We start from the raw sequence: 20,522 nt of genomic DNA, 5'->3' as shown, positions 1-20,522 counted from the left end.
GCAATACATCATACTCACAGAATGCAGCAAAAGACGCCTTGTGGAAACGGGACTACCTCTGGGTTCCTGGCCTTGTATTTTGTGGTTCTTTTTATTCTCTTATTCCACTGAACAGAGCACTTTAGGGTGTTATTTTAGGATCACATGTCTTTGCAGTCCTATAACGCTGTCATTTAAATAATTCGTCCAATTTATTAAAACCTACAGCAACGAGTGATGCATCACCTACTGCCAAGTATTGTGTTATTTACTTACCAAAGATAATTGAAGTTTATGTCAAACTGTTACAAACTGCCTGACAGTGTGGTAAACAAATTCAAAAGAAAGCTTAATCAGCATTCTTGCACTAGCTCACACAGAACTAATGGGTGATTAAGGTCTCCTACTCTCGCTTGTACGTACACACATATAAAACCCATAACTACATGGTGCGTATGTAGCTAGTGTAATGGTCCCTACAACATAGTATTTGATCCTTGTCTTTGTCACACGTGCCAATAGGCGAATATCTCTGGATTTTGGACAAGACAAAACAAGGAATTTTAAGACATCACTTTGATCTGTGGTTTTCACTATTTACTGTTCAGGGTATCTGCCAGTGTATTGAAAGCCAAGAGGCTCAAGTTTATATTCCATGTGTGAGGCAGCTGTTGAAATGGCAATGGAAGTGAAAGGTGTTACCCGTCCTGAAACACTGCAAATCATTCTAGTTGTCAGCATTAACATTTGTCTCACACGTATTTAATATTTCTAATGTGACGCCAACCGTCAAGGCTACAGGTTGAGGCATGCTGTATAATTAATAGCAATGCTCAGCTTGAATGGAAACGAGTGTAATGTGTGCATATGTAACTGCCAGATTAACTTGTGATACATGCTCCAGGCTTTTTTGTGTGTGTGACAGAAACCAGCCCAATCAGGTTTAACATGCGTTCAGAGCTCACCGAGGTGCAACATTGTTTTATCACAAAAGCAACACACATGTCAGACACATTTGTGAAGGTTTCCCACATGTGCACTATCAAGTATTCGAGACTAATCAGGTTTATTGTTTTTTATGTTTGTCAGTTTCTACAAGCATCACAAAAAATTATGCTTACTTAACTCAAAGTAGCTTAATTTTCATATTTCCCATTGTTTGCTCTAAAGTTTTCTAACATTTTAAAAGTGAAATTAAATTTCCCTGTTTTCAGTCACAAAGAATCTGAGATATTCTCCTTTCTACGACTCTCCAAACTAATCAGTAACCTTTTGATACTGATATAACTGATATTATATTATTCTCTAGCTCCCTCTTGAGGGTAGAAGTTGCACATGCATAATACAGAATCACTGCAGTGCATTTTACATGGTTCAACACAATAAATAAATGATGGGGGGGTAGTAGAGTTCTACCTTTTCCCATTTTCTAAGAAAAGTGTTAATATTAAATAACTGATAAATCAGTTCAGTTAAGAGAAACAAAACAAAAAAAAAGACAAAGCAGAGCCAAATCAGCGTCTTTATTTTACAAACGCATTATTCTATTGACATTTTTTATATAATAAAAAAGCAATTTACAAGCTTAAGAACCAAAATGAAGCAGCACTGAATGATTATGAGTAAAATATATAATTTGAATAAATATATTTTATTTCATGCTATAAAATAAATTCATAAATGGCAATAGATACAACATCAGCTCTAGCTAGCTTCATTTACTTCATAGTTGTACAAAACAGTAGAGTTCTGAGGTTCACAGTTGGGTTGTGAGGTTGTGTGTAGAGTGGACAAAACAGGAGCGGAGGCATTTCTGCTATCATGGTTCAGTTCGTGGGCTCCGGTGCACCTCATGCTTCAGCTCTGTGGAAATATGGGCTCATTGAGACCTTGAGGCAGAATGTTTGGGAACAACTGACTGAGGACTTGTTTCCCCACCTGAAGAGAAGTGCACAATTATACTACGGACATATGGTAGAAGGTATGTCCAGTGAGACCACTTTTAATGCTATATACCCTGAGTTCTACATTTTTTTTTAATGTTGTTTTTTGCCTTGTCACCAAATGCACACGAACCAGAGACATACTAGTGCAGAGTTAGGGGGGATTAAAAAACGAAAAGGAACAACAGGTAGACTGAAAACGTCCCCTCTGATCCTGAACAACTGCACCTACTGTCTCGGAGCCTGAGGAGCAAAAGGAGACCACTGAACTTCAACATAGCAACAGAGAGCCCGCTCCCAAACAGTGGCTATATAGCCCAAAATCCCTTTCATTATTTCACTCAGCTGGAGGTGCAACTCTGAACAGTGCCACTGAGTTTGATGACTGAATCACGCGCTCAGTTCTTGTGTTGCAGTTTACCAACTACCACTGGATTTTCAATTGAGCATTTCAACCGCGTTTTCACTTTCATATTTTTTATTCTAAAAACAAGAAGTCAACCTGTCCAGAGTTTCAGAAAATACATAAAAAATAAATCGATATCAAATTGTCCTGGTCCTACTTCAATTCAACAGCTCCCTGACTTTCAGTTTGTTTGATACATGACAGGCCAATATTTCAAAAGGTTTGATGATCCCAATACACCACTTTCACTTTCAAAAAGGTTATTGCTTCTCTTTTTTCAAAAAAAAAAAAAAAAAAAAATACACAGTGGACAGAAACTGACAGAAAAGCTATGGAAGACTTACGATTTCTTTTCTAAGCCTGTATCAGTGTTTGTAAACTACCTGAAGTGAGTTTCTTACAAAAGGAACAGGACGAGTTGCAAGTTTGCAAAAGAAATTATCAAAAAATCAAAGAAAAAAAAACACAAAGTAGTCTCACAGCCTTGTAAACACTTCTTTTTGAATACTTGTGGCCCAAAATGCATATCCTGTCCCTCGCAGTGAGGTGGAACTACAAGCTGACAAAGAGGGTCGATTCGAGTGTCTATCAAGTTTAGTTGGTTTTTGTAGGTGCGTACTGCCACGTACATAACTATGATACATGAATAACATTTAAACAATTACGCCCCTGTTCACCTACAACAAAAACATGGACTTACTTACTGAGGACAGAAAACTGAATCTCAAAGCACCATTCGAGGGGAGAGGTCCTTACAGAAGTGATTGAGGCCTTTAAGATAACTGAGTCCCTAACAGGTAACTACAGAGATAAAGGAGACTCATCGGATAGAACTGGTATGTACTTTTAACCAAAAAACAACAACAAAAAGTAAGTGCACAATCAATGACACAAAAAAAAGTTGCCAATTAATAATTGGCAATTGTACACAATTTTTTGGCTGAGCAGCGTGCAATTTAGCTACAGTATATGTAGATAAGATATTTTTCTGCACAAATACTCAGTTTACTCTTAGCTAAATATCCTGTCTGTTCTCATGCATCTCCTGTCTCTACTTAAACGCATAAACTACAGTACATTGCTTAGATTGTCCTCGGTCGTTAAAGAGGAGGGGATTTAGTATAGCCTCTATGGGGCAGCAGCTTGCAGGGAACAAGTTTGCCTCATCTGATTGTAATCAAATGCTACAAAATCAGTTACGCTTTAAAATCAGTTGCCCATCATGTAACAGATTAATAAAATAAAATAAAAATCCAGTGATAGCAAGTGAAAATTAGGGGCAGAGCTTAAGTAGACTAGTACAAAATGGACAAGAATGACATGACTTAATTTCTATTCATTCTTGGCGCCACTTCACAATAAAAGATGCAGCCATATTTCATCATAATCTCTCCATTTAATCCATTCCAAAAGTAAAGAGGCACAAAAATCCAAGTGCCAGAATCTAAAACATAAAGCTTGTGGCAAGGCACTAAGTTTAAGATGCCACTTGTTGTGAAGCAGTCTCTCTTTTTTACACTGGCTTTAAACAATTACATTACCTACTGCACAAGTTTTATCCCGTCAGCTTTTTTATGGCTTAGTATTGTTATGTTATTTATGACTCTGCTACTTAATTTCTGCTTGTTCATTTATTTTTTCTTTTACACAAGTGATTGTTATAAGCTGGGAAACATACATTCTTTTGCAAATTGCAATGAATTAGTCTTACATTAAAGAAGAACCTATTCTTCCTAACGAGCATTCAATTACACAATCCAGCCAAAATTTACTGAAAAAAATAAAATAAAAATCATCCCCTATTAGTCTTTGGTGTTGTCTTTTGGCACAAAAATATTTTAGCAGTTTGTACCCTATTCACAAAACCTTACTGACAATATTCCAAGAAGAAATGCTTGTCGTTTTTTTGTCTTCAAACAAAGGGCAAGAATCATCGTAGTGAGGTTAACATGAATCAGAAACTGATTTTGTTGAGGTCAGATCAGCTGGCAACCCTGCGCGCATCGCCCGCTGATAGAAATATACTTGACTTGGAAAACATTCATCTAAAAAAGTACTGTATATGCTGACAGACATTGGTGATGATGATTAAGAGTGTTTGTGATAAATTCGTACACTAAAGACAATGAAAAGCTAGCTATACCGATTTTGCAAAATTATCCAAATTTTGGTTTGTCGATGAGCAAAGACGACGAATGCACATTCAAAGGAATAAAAAGGACTGCACTCTTAATATAAAATCTGACATAAGCAACAAAACACAAGATTCTCCCACTAAATGCGCACAACGTAGGAAATAATATGAAAACTATAAAATAGTCAATCAATTCTCAATTCATTGACACAAATTCAGCATGGACCAGTTGGGACAAAATAAAAGCATAAAGCAGGTGCTCTTGAAAAATAAAGGCATTAACCAGCTGGATGGCAAGTAAGAAAGCAAAAATAGCACAAAAGGAACCACCCAGCTGAGCTTTAAATTAGCAAATTCTAATCATCAACCAGGCCTTTTAAGTGCCTTTTAAATGTTAATATGGATTTTTAAATCACAATGGAAATAAATCTCTATATTCCCACAACACCCCATCCCCGTAGTTCAAATAGTATAGATAAAATGCAATGTTACCATATACGTGACTTAGCCAAAAGTATTTATGTGATTGCAGAGTCTCATCAAAGCTCAAGACATTTTTACTCAGAGTAAAAATCATCACAATTAAGACAGAGTAACACATTTTATCACTGGGACAGCACTCACCCAAACCGCTAACTCTGCAAAGTGCATCAATACTTTGGATCATCAGCTACCTCTTAAAACATTTACCTCTTAACCTTGACAACGCCATAAAGTAGGCTTGACAAAATGAGGAAAACGTGTTACAAGTCTGCACCTGACCCTGAACAATGCAGAAAATGAATATCACAGATCAACTGTCCAATTGTAGAGGACACAATGGAAAACAAACCCATAGCTCTTTCAAATAATGGAAGAAAAACCATGTCACAATGGCTGAGATTCCTTTGTTCTTTCTGCTTGCATATTGTTCAGACTAGTATATTATAGTGATTTAGGTGAACAGGAACAGCTCTGGATCTAGAGCTGTTCCTGGTGTGCTGAGTTTACAATGAGTACTCCCTGGCTCTGTTAGACACTGAGTATCAAACTGGAAGCCTACCCCAGGAAAAAACAAAAAATATACAATAGTTCTGAATAAACCTCATACGGGGGGTATAGAGGAATACAAATTACTTCACTGTATGGATGAGATTCATCCATTACATGGATGGCAGCATCTAAAACCACGCCTAGGCTGACAGAGTGAGATCTCCAGTAGTGATGAGAGATAAAATCCTGAAGTGTTTTGAAGAAAAAAAAATTTTATCTTGAAAAATAACAGAGAAATTTCTCTTACTCTGCTCTCCATATTTGCCCAATAGCACACAAGTAGGCCAGCAAGCTTTCTACTCATAACATAGCACCTTCTTAATCATGTTATCCTGGCTAACCATGAAACATTTGACAAGGACTTTGTCCCTAATCCATACAATCAGCAAGGAATATTTCCCCTAAGTATCAAGGCTTTGTGTTGAAAGAATATTCTTTACAGGGTTTGGCAATAAGATACTGTACAAAAAACCTAGAACGGATTTAAAACGTTGAACACATCTGTGCCTGGTAGGTTCTTGGCTATGAGGTAGAACCTGGTGAGTTTCATTTAAGTTAAAATACTGTCTGTTATGAGTATGTAGTTGCATCATGAGGTATTGAACGGATATGTCACACGAAGCTTTGCACTGGCAGAAAAATCATTCCTTGTGTGTAAGTGGCCTCCTGCGGCCACATGTGCAAAAACAGGTTAGGTAAAAAGGTGATATGACAAGCATCTTACCAGAGCTTTCACATTATCAATTATTGCAACATGCCTATATAACTCTGTAAATATGTTTTAAAAAACATGGAAAGATAAAAAGAGAAATCAATCCGGGGGTCTTGATTATTGGGACCACCTTAAAAATAGTAAGTCGTTACTCCCTTTACTTGAAAGAATCCGATTTCTATAAAGCACCCATTTTCTCTCTGTATTTAGCATCTAACTTTCACAAAACTGACAGAAACCCTCGATGAAAGAAAGGTCCATAGTAGCGGGAGCTGATTCAAAAAGAGGAGAGTCCTTTAAATTGCGCTGAAATAAACATTTCTTAAAGCTTCCTTAACCTGAAGCAGGACCTAAAAATCACATCTTGATGCTTGAGCCTCCTCTGGACTGCACTTTGAACTCTCCTCCATATCATTGGCTGGTGCCTCTTCTGCATATTGTGCCTCAAAGGCCATCCCCTCAGAGGTATCTTCTTGGTCCTTCTGACCTGAGCTTCCCTCCATCCTCTCTGGAGAGTCCATGTGATTGCTGCCCTCTGATGCTCCCAGGTGCTTCTTCCTCAGGTGCTGGTTAAGGGTGCCCTGAAATGGGAAGCATTTCCCACAGATCTGACAGTGAAAGGGCTTGTTGTCCGTGTGGCCACGGATGTGGTACTCCAGCTGGTCTTTCCTTGTGTACTTCTTGCCACAGAATTTACAAACAAATGGGGTGATTCCCATGTGCAGGCGCATGTGGCGGTCCAGGCTCCCTTTCTGATTGAAGGTCTTTCCACAGTAGATGCAAATGAGTCTCTCATTGTAAGGGTACCACTGGCTCCGTAGGCTACGTTCTCGCACATCGTTCTCCAACCCTGTGGGTCCCACAGTTGATTCGCCATCGTCTGAGCCTGGTTTAATATGACTCAGCACCCCTGCGGGGATAGCCAACGGGCGCTTTGCCCTGGCTCGGCCCCCTCTGAAGCCACTGAGAATGGAGCGGGAAGGACTGGTGTTGCTGAGGTTGACAAAGCATGGGGAGGACAGCCCTGAGTAAGAATAGGAAGCAGACTGGATTACAGGACCATAAGAGCCCACAGTGACAGCCACTACCTGGTCTCCATCCACCAACTCTGTGTGATAGCCATCATCACCAGCTGAGGAACTGTCTGAGTAAGTGGGCCTATCGGTCTTTTCTATCTTCACATGCACATCTGTTACTTGCCCATCTTTGCCAATCAGTTCCACTTGCTCTGTTTCTCCCTCCGCGGGCGCATCATGCTCTGACACACTATCACTACTGCCACGATCCGAGTGGCCTTCCTCTTGCTGCTGTCTCACCCGGCCCAGGCTTTTTCCTCCCAGCTCCAAGCGCACTTCATTCCCTGCCTGACTCTGTCGGGAGTAGTAAGGGGGGGAGATCTGGGTGGGATTTATGAAGAGGTTGCTGTCATTGACCCCGTTGCGGCTAGTCTGCAAGCTGTCTTTCTCTGGACTGCTGACACTAACTGGGAGGCTGATCTTGGAATGGAGGCTCTCCAGGATTTGGGTGCACTTGTCAATGATCGCCTGCATTTGCAGAAAGCTGGCAGCGGTGAGAAAACTGATAATATCTTTGAGCTGCAGGGACATGTGACCTGTATAGCAGAAAGCAAGAAGCTGTTCAAACACCTCAGGGCTTTTGATGACCGAAATGGAAAGGCCACTCATGGTGCTCAAAGCTGAGTGGTCACGGAAGTAGGGTGAACTAGCTGCCAGCACGGCCTTGTGGGCTCGAAAGGGCTGGCCCTGAACGTGAACAATGATGTCGCACAGCTTCCCTTGCAGCCGCAACTCATTGAGTTGGGTCAGAACAGTGTTGCTGAACTCCGGCACATCAAACTCGATGTAGCTGCCGTCGTCCATTTCTTGTATACGTTTCTCCAGTTTGTTGACAGCCTGATGGGAGAAGAAAAAAAGATAAAATATTAGATGTAGTCATATTAAACTGCAACATTTTAATAGCTTCAAGGTACAAAAAGGCACTGGACCATGTATACACTTAGCTTTGTGCAGAAACTAATGCCATGTCATTCAAGCCCTGCACTAAATCATACCTTCATTAACATTAAATGTTAAGTAGGTTTAAACTGCTCCTCAAAGCAGTTTTAAAATTTAACAAAAAATAAACCCCACTATCAGACAAGAGGGAGAAAATGGATGGATAGATTCCAATTTCTTTCAAGTTCACTCTTTGCCCTAACAACCTTCAAACATTCAAGATTTCATGCTTTTCTCATTGCCATTAGCCACCGACATGAGCATGTGAATAATAATTGTGTTAATTACATATGCATTAGGGTGACTAGACTAATATATCTGCTACAGGCAACTGGCTGAATTGACTACCAGTTGGTTGGTGTGCACTGCATACACACGCACACACGGTTGTCTGTGAACGCAACTGTCGCTGCCAGTTGTTGGACTGATTGTGACATGTCAAATTTTAACTTAGGTACCTTACCAAAGCCATTTCTTAATAGCCGTTTCTCAACCTGTATGTGCACACACATGCTGTTTAAAAGTAGCACAAACTGAGTGCTTAATACAATGTGAGAAAAGATGCTCGGTTGAACCACATAGTTCACCTAAATTTTTGCCAAAACAGTGCCCCTGCAACAAATTACAGCAACAAGGCAATTATTAGATTCTCAGCCATGGCTTTGGGTTGGCTGTGGATCACGAGGTAGAGCAGGTTACCTACTAATCGGAAAGTTGGTGGTTCAAAGCCTGACTGATCCAGTCTGCAGGCCAAAGTATCCTTGGGCAAGATACTGAACCCCAAGTTGCTCTCAAAGTTGTTCATTGTAGTGTGAATGTGTGTGAATTTTAGATTGAACGCACTTAGGTGTAGAAAGAAGTTCTGGATGAATGAGGCATGTTTTATGGAGTGTTTTGAGTGTTCAAGTAGAAAAGTGCTATATAAGAACCGGTCCATTTACCATTTATTTCTTCTGATGTGACTGTTAGATAATCCTCTGTCAGGTTTTCCCAGTCTGTCTGTGCTGTGGATGACACATCAACTCGCTTTAGTTTCAATTTGGGAACGTCTCCTCTAAAAACGTTCTATCAATTTCTTGGGCATTAGTGCAGTAGGACATGTGAAGCAGAGAGAAGATAGAGACTACAGTTGTTGACAACACCTGAGCCTACTGTAAATGTATATCTAAAACCCAGATGGACAGACACCACAAAGATCCCGAATGTCAGTAATTATGATGAAGGGAAGTTAGTCCTGGCCAGAGCACTTGCAACTGTACTGCTCAGTTGCAGATAAACCACCAAACAAACAATTCATTTCAACACATATGGTCAAAAGAAGACAATGAGATGAAACCATGTTTTTGAAGTAATGTCTAGATGGTTGGTGCTTTGAAAATGAACCATGTGGAATCCAATTTCATTCTTTCAGCTCTGAAGTAGCATTATCATGATCTAAAAAGCTCTCTAAAATCTTCAGAAAAAATGATGTAAAAACCTCAGAGAAGAGCTTCAAGTCATTTGGGAAAAAAAGGTCAAACGGCTACAAGCGAGCTCAAACGACTGCCAGTTTGTCCAGACTTGCTGCTCTGCTCACATCAAAGTCCATGCATTTACAGTTAGAAAGCAACACAATGAACTTGACCTGCATGGGAAGCAAGCTAGGTAACAGCCTTTGCAAACTAAAGCCTAACAGTGAATCCAGCATCACACTTTCTGGAAAAATGTGCTCTGGTCAGGCATAACAAGGAGAGGTATATATTGAAATTAAAGTCAAACACAGACCAGAGACAAACATGATAGTGAAAATACCTTAGGTAATGGGCAACTTGCTGATTCAGTTATGAATTTTGAATCACCTCAAAAACCAGTTGATGTTAATTTTAAACATTTTGTTCAAAACTGCTTCCGTTTTTGAACAACGTTGCCAACCAAAGTCTGGTGGACAATTAGGCAAAAATGTCTACAAATATTCAAGTGCAATTATTATTGAATAGAGAATTTGAATTTCCAAATCAAATCAAATCAAATCAAATCAAATCAAATCACCTTTATTGTCACATCACATGTGCAGGTACACTGGTACAGTACATGCGAGTGAAATTCTTGTGTGCAAGCTTCACAAGCAACAGAGTTGTGCAAAATACAATAACGTGCAACAAGCAAAATATAAAAATGGTTAATTTAAAAAGTAATAAATATATGTACCATATATAAAGGTATATACATTACTGAATGTGTGTACTAAATATGTTTTTCACGTGTGTGTGTGTGTGTGTGTGTGTGTGTGTGTATATACATGTTTTACAAATGAAATAGAGTAAACAATAAAATAAGATATATAAAATATAAAATATACAGAGGTAGGTATGTGCAAAACAGTGGCATTAATGTACAGTATGGAATTCCCATGCTTTATCCTATAGTTTAATGTCTTTAAAGTTCCTTACATTTACTACTTACTCGCTGCTGTTACAAAAGAGGGAGTTGAAAGTAAAGTAACTCTAAGAAATGAAAGTGAGAGAACATTATGTTCCTGTGTCCCGCATACACTGACTGCATTGTACCCTGTCAGGCAGTTAGTCTTGCCATAAAGATATGGCTATACCTTGTTTGGCAGAGAAAGAAGAAAATCTGGTTCTGCTTGGAAGATGAGCGCAAGATAACCGTTCTTAAAAAGAAAAACCTTTTTTCATACCCAACATGAGCACGAGGAAGTTAACCGTTTTTTAAATTTGCTGTTTGAGCCTTTCTTTCTTGATGAGCACACCTCCAATAGCTAAATTAAAAGGTTTACAACCTGAAAGTTACAACTTTCAGGGTTTCACTTTCATGCCCTCATCAAAGAGGAGGGGCCAATGTTGACAACTGGCACACTAAGCTTCAACAATAATATATTGATTTAAGGTGGATTAAAAAGTATCAACAAATGGAAATCCTGCCTTCCTAGACAAACTAGTTAAACAACACTGGGAACACTTCTGTTTGTAAAAGCGAATACATTTATCTTGCAAACCTTAACTGGTGTGTCAGTTCTCCAGATTAGACTTCCTCCCTCTCAACTCCATCTGCCCTTAAATAATCTATCCCTCTGCACCTCCTCCATCCCTCCTGCCCCCTTGCTGGCAATTCAGCATGATCTTCTGTGCATTTAGTCCCTGTCAGCACTTTGGGAACATAAACACTTTATCTAGTTGCCAAAGCGTGCCAAGACACCTGTCCAACAAACCATATGTCCTCATCCTGGTTTAGGAAAGGAGAAGTGGTAACAAAACATAAAGAACCCTAAAGCAGACATGCATTAGTTTCACTTCCTCCATAGGCAGCATTCAAATACAACATCTTCATACACATACGCAAAAAAAAAAAAAAAAAAAAAAAAAATACTAGCAATGGCTGCCAACAGCATGCATGTGAGATGGAGCCAAGTGGAAGGGCAGCCAAAGAATGCATGCTCAGTAGTTGAGATGCACATGCTGAGTGAGGGTCACATGCTTGGCTCACATGGGAAAGCTGAAAATGTTTAAACTCAGCTCAAAAATTCCATCTGTGGCTCAAGTTCCTTGTCTGGTAATAGACCAATCTGATACAGCTGCTTCATGTCGGCAGGTAAAAAAGAAAGGGATATTCTACATAACCAAAACATCAGCGTAACAGTGATGGAAAGATGTCACCCTAAGTTTGGATTCTAAAATGCTGCCATTTCACTGAAAGTCTAAGTCAGCAGGCAAACACTGTATGCTTTCTTCAACATCAGGACAGAAGTGCCTCACAAGCAAAAGGCTCGGGGAGCATTTTTAATGAGATTTTAAAAAATTATATATATATATGTACAGATACACAAAAATAAACTAGATTGTGATACACCTAGGGGAGGGTACGATGTGAGACTCTTAGGAGTGAAAATAAGGCACATTCTGAAAAATGTTAAGGCTTAGTAAAATATCAGAAAGCAGAGCTAAATATTGGATGCTTAGCCTTTGGGTGTCTTCGCTTATTAAATTTGTTTGCTGTACATAAGTGGAATTCAAGAAAATGCTCATCCTTCATTTCTGCCTACTCACATGCTTATCAGATGAACACAGTGGAAAACTTTACAGTAGAAACCATCCACATCTATAATCTTACTGCACCCCACCACACACACACACAGACACACACACACTCACACACACACAAAATACTTACATTCATAAACCACTAATGAGGAACAATTGACTAACACAATCATACAGCAATGTAAGCATTCACATGACTTGTTGGTGACAGTGTGCTCCCCAAAGATAAGATTCAAATTAACATACGAGGAGGTTAATGTTATCGTTCCTTTTTCATCATATGCATTCACTACAAGCAGCAGCTGAAGAATTTAGTTAAGAGTAACTAACCTTAGCACAAAAGGTAAGGATATTTGTGTTTAGTCAATTAATTGTTTACTGTAACAATGCTTCTTTGCAATAAATCTTGGAATTTTGGAAAGTTTGCTTATTTCCTCTTAAATGGTGCCACGTTCCTATAGAAAATGTATTTTTGGGTTGAGCAGCAGAGATGAGTATATGCGTTGCACCCACGAAAAACTTGGCAAATCTTCTCCGCCAGTGCCAAACAGCTTATTCTGCAATTGACTCTTGTTTGGTGTTGTTTATTAGATTGGATAATTAAAATCTGAAGAAATGAGAGTTATTGGCAGTTCTAAAATTAATTAAAGCCCATTTTCCATTAGTACCTACTCGGATCAACTCGACTCCTCTCAGATCAACTGGTTTTCCATTACAATTTAGTGCCTCCTTATGTGTGCGGTCGTTATCATAGCAACGCGTAGACGCGTGTCGCGACATAATTAATATGCAACAGGAATGTTACAACAAAGATGGACGTCGAGGCCAGGTTTAAAAAAATGGCGGTTTTGATTTTCGTCAACTAGACGCTCTCATGACTCATCCTAGTGACACTACTGGCCAGCTAATCGGTGACATGCAGTCTGATGACGTGACATTTTAGTACCTGCTTGGATTGCCTGGAAATCTGGCCGAGCAGGTACTAAAAAAAGTACCTGGTACCAGGTACTTGGACCTAATGGAAAACCCTGGAAACTGTGGCAAACTGTGCCAAGTCGATCCTAATGGAAAAGGGGCTTAATTCAACAAACTGGGGTCTCAGTAGCATCTAGAAGAACCATACATAGCCAGAACAGCCTGCCACCCACTCCTCATGCTGGTGACCAACTTGATTACACATTGCTGTGGGATGGCATCCCATGCTTAAACCAGCATTCGTGAGCCAGAGTGGCTGTGTTGATCACTCTGGCACAAACTGCGCACCCAAGTTTATCACACAAGTGTTTAACAGGATTCGTGTCAGGACTGCAGGAAGCCCATTCAACCCTCTCCAGTCCCAAATTCTGGAGGTAGTCTATGATAAAAACCACTCTGTCAAGTTTTTCATGGGTGCAACCAACATACTTGACTCGGCAGCTCAACCCACAAATGCATTTTCCTTACAAATGTGTCACCATTTAGGGGGGAATAAACAGGGTTTCAAGCAGTATAATCTTTATCGCTATTACATTGTTACAACAATTATTGATTCACACACAACCTTGTCCAGTAAAATTTGCACAAACTGTTTGTGCCAGGTTTAGTTAAAAGGCAACCCAGTTCGCACACACAACAATACTTTATGACTTTTCCTTTTATGAATCAGTTGAGATGCATTCCCTGACAAATTTTCTACATCATGTGAACAGCACTTTTAATGACCAGCAGCAACTAGCTGAGCCATCACTTTACTACACTGTATTTATACCTGGAGCAAATCTACAGTTCTAACACTGTTACTGATGGTAGCAAAGCAGTTATTGAATGTCTACATTTTACTTTGTTATAAATACTATACAATTTAATAAGACAATTTAAGGAAATGCATGAGAAAATATTAGAGTTTAGGTTATAATATAAAAGAACATCAACACAGTAACATTTATATAGAGAATTGAGAGATAAACATCACAAATCATGAGCAAAACACAGTGGAGAAATTATTATTATTATGAAATTTGCATGACACTGTAATGTAACTGAAACAGACAAAATTACTACAGGCAGTCACTATATTTATACCCCAATAATTTTCTAAATGACCAGGTTACAACACAGAGCCCTGTTTTAATATATAACAATGTACACAGCTAACTCTCCTGCTAACTGTCTTGTGTTTCATAACGCAATATTGCTGCTTCTCCAGAACAGAAAGCGAAGCAAAAAAAACCCCAAAAGCGGACAGTAGGCGGGTTTAAACCATATTGCCAACTCTAACCGTATTAGTCCCACTCTGTTTTAACATGACTCGTAATATATAAGATATTACTACTGTTTTCCGATACAGTTATTAACGGATAACACAAGTTGGTGGTTTCTTTGTAAATTATGAATATATTTAAATGGAAAGTATAAGATAACAGCAATAAGCACAAGTGCTTGGTGACGATGAACCCAGGTATTCCTTATAATGTGTCTGACAGCTCGCCATGATGTCTCTGCACTTTGCCCTTCACAGTTGTAACATCACTAAGAGTTAGTAAGCACCGACTTTTCCAAAGAGCTCTGCTACACTGATATGTTGTTTAGTCTTTATGTTTAAAACCTGCCTTATGAAAACGAAATTAGATGCAGGCTACTATCTGATATGTAAAATACATGGGGGACCGATGCCACCCTGGGAACGAACAATAGGGTTAAAAATAAATCGTACCGTTACAGCTAATTTGGTGCGTTAACTTATTATGAGCTCCCTTTACCTGTGTCAGCCTGGTATGTGCATGAGAGAATATTAGCATGCAGCGTCTATCTAACCGCACATGCATATGTCTTTCCATTGCGGAGCAAATGCAGGGTGTCTCAAACTTTAATGCAACCGCTTCGTTAGTAGTTACTGATTTTTGGGGGGGGGGCTACTCTGCGGAGCAGCTAATGTTAGCGCTAGCTTGACAATTTACAGCCACCGGCTTTCTGTTTACATTTCCTCTGCCTCTCACTTCTGCGGTATCTTCTAGTTAGATTAAGGTGGGTTACAAATTTGCTTCGGTTCCCCGGGCCGAGACATCCAAAAGTATCAAGCACCACTCAAGCAGCGGCTAACTAGCCACATTAGCTACCCTAGAATCGAGCTTTATTCCAGAAAAAAATACATAACTTTCAAAGACACTTTATTCCTGTGTAAGCTAACGAGCTGAACACGTTTTCTGTGGCTTTAAAAAAGCTTGACATCCTCACACGATTTAACTAGGCAACAACGTCGAACACGGGAACAAACTATGTAGGCTGTCATATGAAAGCGGTATCATGCTAGTTAGCTTATGCTAGCAGAACTAGCTTTAGGAGCAACCGCTCAGTAGCGACCAGTGCTAGCTAGTAGCTAACGTTAACTAGCAATTAGTTGCTAGCGGTCGCGGGTAATTACTCCTCATTACTCACACTGCCAGAGCACAGAAGAGCCGACTTTACACGCGTATTTATGGTCACCAGTCCATGCCAGATCTTAAGTCCACCAAACTCACCGTCTTGCAGATTAGCATTAAACGTTGTCCATTCCCCTCAGTGGTTCGCTAACGCTACAGCCAGGCCTCCCCCCCCTCTCCAGTCCAGATGTGTCAGACAGTTGCTGCTGCAATTTTTGCATCAACAGGAAGTGTTCTTTAGGCTCTTTACATTCATTCTATCAGTGTGGTTTGCAGCAGCCCCTCCCTTGCTTCATGTCAGCGTTGCATACTGTAACATCGTGTTCCCAGTATAGAACGTGATGGAGGACGCGCACAGGCGGAAAAATAAATGTAAAGTAACCCTACAGTCGCGCTCTGATTGTTTTCTACAGATAACGTGGCTATACATTCTCTTATACGACTACGCCCATAACGCGGCAGTGTACGTCAGATTCGCGTGCTTTCACTTTCGCTAAACTCTATAAAGTAAATCTTATACATTTAGTAAAACTATCGTTTGCTTTATTGGAATCAAGTTATACCGGCACTTTCCAGCTGTGTAGAGACCCCCACCTCCCCCTCCACCCCCAAGGTGCACACACACACACACACGCACACACACACATTTTCACGCAGGCAGTGACACACAAACACACACACACAAACACAAATTTTATTGTTTAGTTTAGAAGCATAAGATTATTACCAAAACATCTCCATTATTACCAAGTCTTAAACTCTGTCTCGTTTGATCTGAATCAAACTGCTTCGACAGCTTTAGTCAACTCTGCTTTCATAAGAGTTGATATGATATGTATATATATATTTTTTTACTTTATTATATTTTTCCAACGTGCTTTGTTAATACTTCTGGTAAGTCTATAATCTGGCGTTATACATTAAAAACCATTAATTCACTTCTACCACAAAGGGGCGCCAGAGACTAAATTGATGAAACACAATCTCGACCTCTCACAGTGACGCACAGCCTTCAAAAGGTTAAGGTACATCAGGATAGCAAGGGAGTCATCCAATTTTAACAATGGCATTATTATTATTAATAATAATAGTAAATTGCTAAACTGAATGTAAGTGATGTACAAAAATGTAAATGTGTTTCTCTGGCTTTGAGCCATCTGGTGAATGCCCATTGACGAGTGAGGAAAACACTGGAACTCAGCAGAATGAGGAGTTTTGTTTCAGAAAGCCCAGTGTTGGCTCACATAGTAGAAATAAACATTGTTTACAATTAATTTAATAAACCGACCAATAATGATATAGTGTAAAACAATATCAGTGTAGGAGGAGTTTAGGTAAACACTATTTTAATTTGGCTCTCACTCAGATAAAAGGATTTCTTCCTGCTGTAATCAGTTTTATATGCACTTAAGGGTATTCAAAGAAGCTCCGCAAGTACATATATATATATATATATATATATATATATATATATATATATATATATATATATATATATTAATTTTTTTTTGCATAAAAGCTTTGCTCATTGCATTTTATCTTTCATAATCCATTCATGTGTAAATATCAAATGTAACCTCCCCAGATGTTAATATTATTGCTCTTTTTATCAAACTTGATATGGTGTCTGCTTTTCTGTTGGTAAAAGGGACAAATACACCTGTTGTTGTTCTACTCTTAGAAAGACTTTCTATGCTCCTCGTGGTGGAGAGGAATGAATGTGCACTGTGTGTGTTTCTTTCTCTCTCTTTTTTTTAAGTGTGAGTGACAGGTTGGCAGCTCAGGTGAATATCTGACCTAATCTGTGTGCAGGTGGGTGATCAGCGTAGAGAAAGGAATCGCTTTGTCATTGCACGTGCTTCTTGTTAAACAAGTCACTCCTCTATCCTCGACCATGATTTGCTTTTTTTCCCCCCCATCTCTTTTTTTTCCAGGAGCTTGATGCACAACTGAAGGTGCGGCCAAGGTATGGTGATTAGAGATGGTTTTGTTGATCCGCAGGAATGATCGTGGTATTGATAACATTTCAAACAAACTCATAATCAAAGGGTTTCCTGTTGGAGTTGTAATCTTTTCTGAAATGGGGCCTTTGTTAGCTCGGTGTCATTTGGTTGACCGGGAATTATTTGGTGGTAAGCTAATGGGGCTGGTTTTGAGTGGTGCAGCGCCAGGGGATCGTATAGGGGGCTCCAGGTGGTGTGGCCCGGGGCTCTGATGTGCTGCTCCTTTTTAATCCCAGATGACATTGCAAAATCCCTGAAGCCTGCCCCCTGTGTAAGACTGTATAGGAGCACAGAGCAGATGATTTGTTTAAGAAGCACATATCATGTATCAAACTGTGGAAATAAGGAGCTCCACTGTTTTATGTTAAGCCTGAGACCAGGTTATTACTTTATATTAAAGATAGGTATTTCTGTTCTTTTTTCTAAAGAGGGACATTTGTGCCATTTCGCTCATATAACGTCGTAATCCATGGTTTTGCTTCATCAATTATATTTGATCAAAATGTGAGCTTTTAATTGAAAAATTTTATTTATTTATTTCTTTTTTGCTGTTCTGATCATTTCGCGCCAATCGCTCCAAACAGGTTGTTAGTTAACGTTGAATAAGTAGCCCAATTTTCAAGCTTAACATGAATAACACATTGTCCTCTATGTGTGCCAAGAGTCCCAGAATACCTTGGCTGTCGGTGCTGGTGAGAACAATGGTCTCCCAGTCCTCCTGTCCAGAAATAGTCTATAGCTCACTGATGGAGAACATATTTCCCAATAGCAGGTGTCTTAGCCATTCAGTGCTTGATCCTCACCATGACTGTAAATGAAAGGGCCAGCCCGTCCAGGTGCGGGAGCACCCCTCGGTCCCTCTCAGGTTACTCCTTGATGGAGGAGCTGTTTGTGGAAGACTGGGCAAGGTAAATATTGACATTATACTATGTGCATTGCTATTAAAATGCATTTATTATCCACTTTAGAATATGCAGTTGTGTGCATAAGGGTAATTTACTAAATTAGGGTAATGACACTAATTGTTATACTGTGCATAGTTCATTTTTTTTAATAATCACAAGTCTTCTTACAAAAGATAGTGTGTGCGATGACTGCACTTTAGTCTATTTTGGACAAACTGTTGAAGCAACCTAAATTAAAATTGTCTTGTGCTTAGCGGTCACTATTAAGGCAAACACAGTATAATCTTATGAAATATTCATATAGCACATTGATAGTCAGTTTGACATATCTTTATTTCATTTTAAGGATCAGCTGGACTCCAACCAAAGCCATTCAAGGCAAACCTTCAAACGCTAGAAGAGTTTTAGCAGTTAGTCCACTGCGAGGATAATGAGCTCTCAGATGTGTCATGTATTTGCCTGAGAAATTAAGCCAATTTGTGGAAATGGTGGCCTGGGGTTGGGGGAATACAGAGTGGCTTGTAAAGATGAGTGATATCTGGCACAGCATGAAGAGAATGAGAGGTGTGCTGCCCGGTGCTTAGCTCAAATGAAAGCTCTGATTAGTGGAGCAAAGATCAAAATGACAGAGCGGTGGAGGCTTCAGCTGGGCCTTTGTTATTGATAAGTCTGTCATCTCCGCTGATATTGGAGCAGTAATGGCAGCTGATGATTAGGCCACTCCTGAGCTATTAACTACATTTCTTATCCTTTTACTGGGGCCCAAGAGAGCCCGCTCGAGAGACAAAGGCCTCCTTTATGAAGCTGGCTTCTTAAACGGCGTCCACCTGACCTAAAAGGCACAACTGTTACGTCTTTCTGCCAGGCCAAAGAAGTCGGGGACGAGATACATGTCAGAGGTCGCGGTGCGCTGCTGTTTGAAATGAAGGGGTTCTGAGTGAGTAAGCTGCTGAAAGAGGGCTGCAGCGAAATTACAGAAAATTGGCTGTTTTGTCAACATTTCATCAGAAGATTTACAGAAAGCTGACCCCGACCCTTTCTCTCCCCCCGCCACGTCTTTCACAAGGCTAAGGAGATTGAGTGGGTCGGAACTGACTGACAAACAAATCTCTTCTTTATTTCTTTCTCGCTTTCTCTTTCCCTTTCTAGAAGTGATATTCAATATGATCTCTTTTTAATGATCCTAAGTGGCTGAAATTACATATCCTCAACACATATTGTTGAGGTTGTTTCAGTCTCATACCAGCGCACACTAAGGGCATAAAAAGTAATTATCAAAATGGCTTAATTCTCCGGTGAAAAGAGAAATACGCCATTTATTTTGTGTTATTATACCATAGTGTACGAAGATCAAGTACATCCTTTTTAATATTTCTGTTTATGTGATGGTACAACGCGACAGTGTCGGTGATAATTATCATGTGTGGCCTGGGAATAATAAGAAAGGCAATATTTTTTTAACTTGGCTTGCCAGAGTGCACTAGATTGGTGATTCCCAGCCAGGGGTACTTGTACTCCAGAGATTTTACAGGTGAGACAGGGAGGACATGGAAAATGAAGAAGAAGAAGTTCAACTAGTACTTTAAAAAAAAAGACAAAGCATTAAACACACGTAAAATGCAAAAATCAGACAAAATTATGGCAAAGTAAGGAGAGAGAGCCACTTAAACAACTGAAAGTTGGTATATCTAGCATAATGTGCAGAGATAAAGGCGGTGAATACATTATTGAGGATAAATCGATCAGCTAAAGATGATAAAAACAGTTAAGTAAGATTTTTAAAGGGCAAGTAGCTTAATATAGCTTCAGGAGAGATAAATAAATAGCTTAAAATAGCTAAAAGTAGAGGTCAAACAGTTGATCTTCCATGCTTCTTTAGCTTCTCCCAATCAAAATGCAGTCAAAGCATTACCGTATAACAATACTAACTTATATAACAGTTTACACAGCCAGTTTAA

The 20,522-nt window shown here is 39.5% G+C and overlaps 1 protein-coding gene across 2 annotated transcripts; it reads right to left on the bottom strand.

Moving 5' to 3' along the window:
- Positions 1-1,487: 1,487 nt before the first annotated feature.
- Positions 1,488-16,065, bottom strand: zbtb34 (zinc finger and BTB domain containing 34). Of its 2 annotated transcripts, XM_039620924.1 has the most exons (3): positions 15,756-16,065; positions 9,163-9,225; positions 1,488-8,119 (listed from the first exon to the last, which is right to left on the bottom strand). In XM_039620924.1, the coding sequence occupies exons 2-3, from the start codon at positions 9,163-9,165 to the stop codon at positions 6,557-6,559; spliced, it is 1,566 nt and encodes a 521-aa protein (XP_039476858.1). In that variant the 5' UTR covers positions 9,166-9,225; positions 15,756-16,065; the 3' UTR covers positions 1,488-6,556. The 2 variants fall into 2 exon arrangements, with proteins under 2 accessions (XP_039476858.1, XP_031599021.1); XM_031743161.2 differs by lacking the exon at positions 9,163-9,225.
- Positions 16,066-20,522: the final 4,457 nt, after the last annotated feature.

This window comes from Oreochromis aureus, linkage group 12 (genome assembly GCF_013358895.1).
Source record: "Oreochromis aureus strain Israel breed Guangdong linkage group 12, ZZ_aureus, whole genome shotgun sequence".
NCBI lineage: Eukaryota > Metazoa > Chordata > Actinopteri > Cichliformes > Cichlidae > Oreochromis > Oreochromis aureus.
Note: the sequence above shows the minus strand (reverse complement) of the source record. Positions and strands in the feature narration are given on the sequence as shown.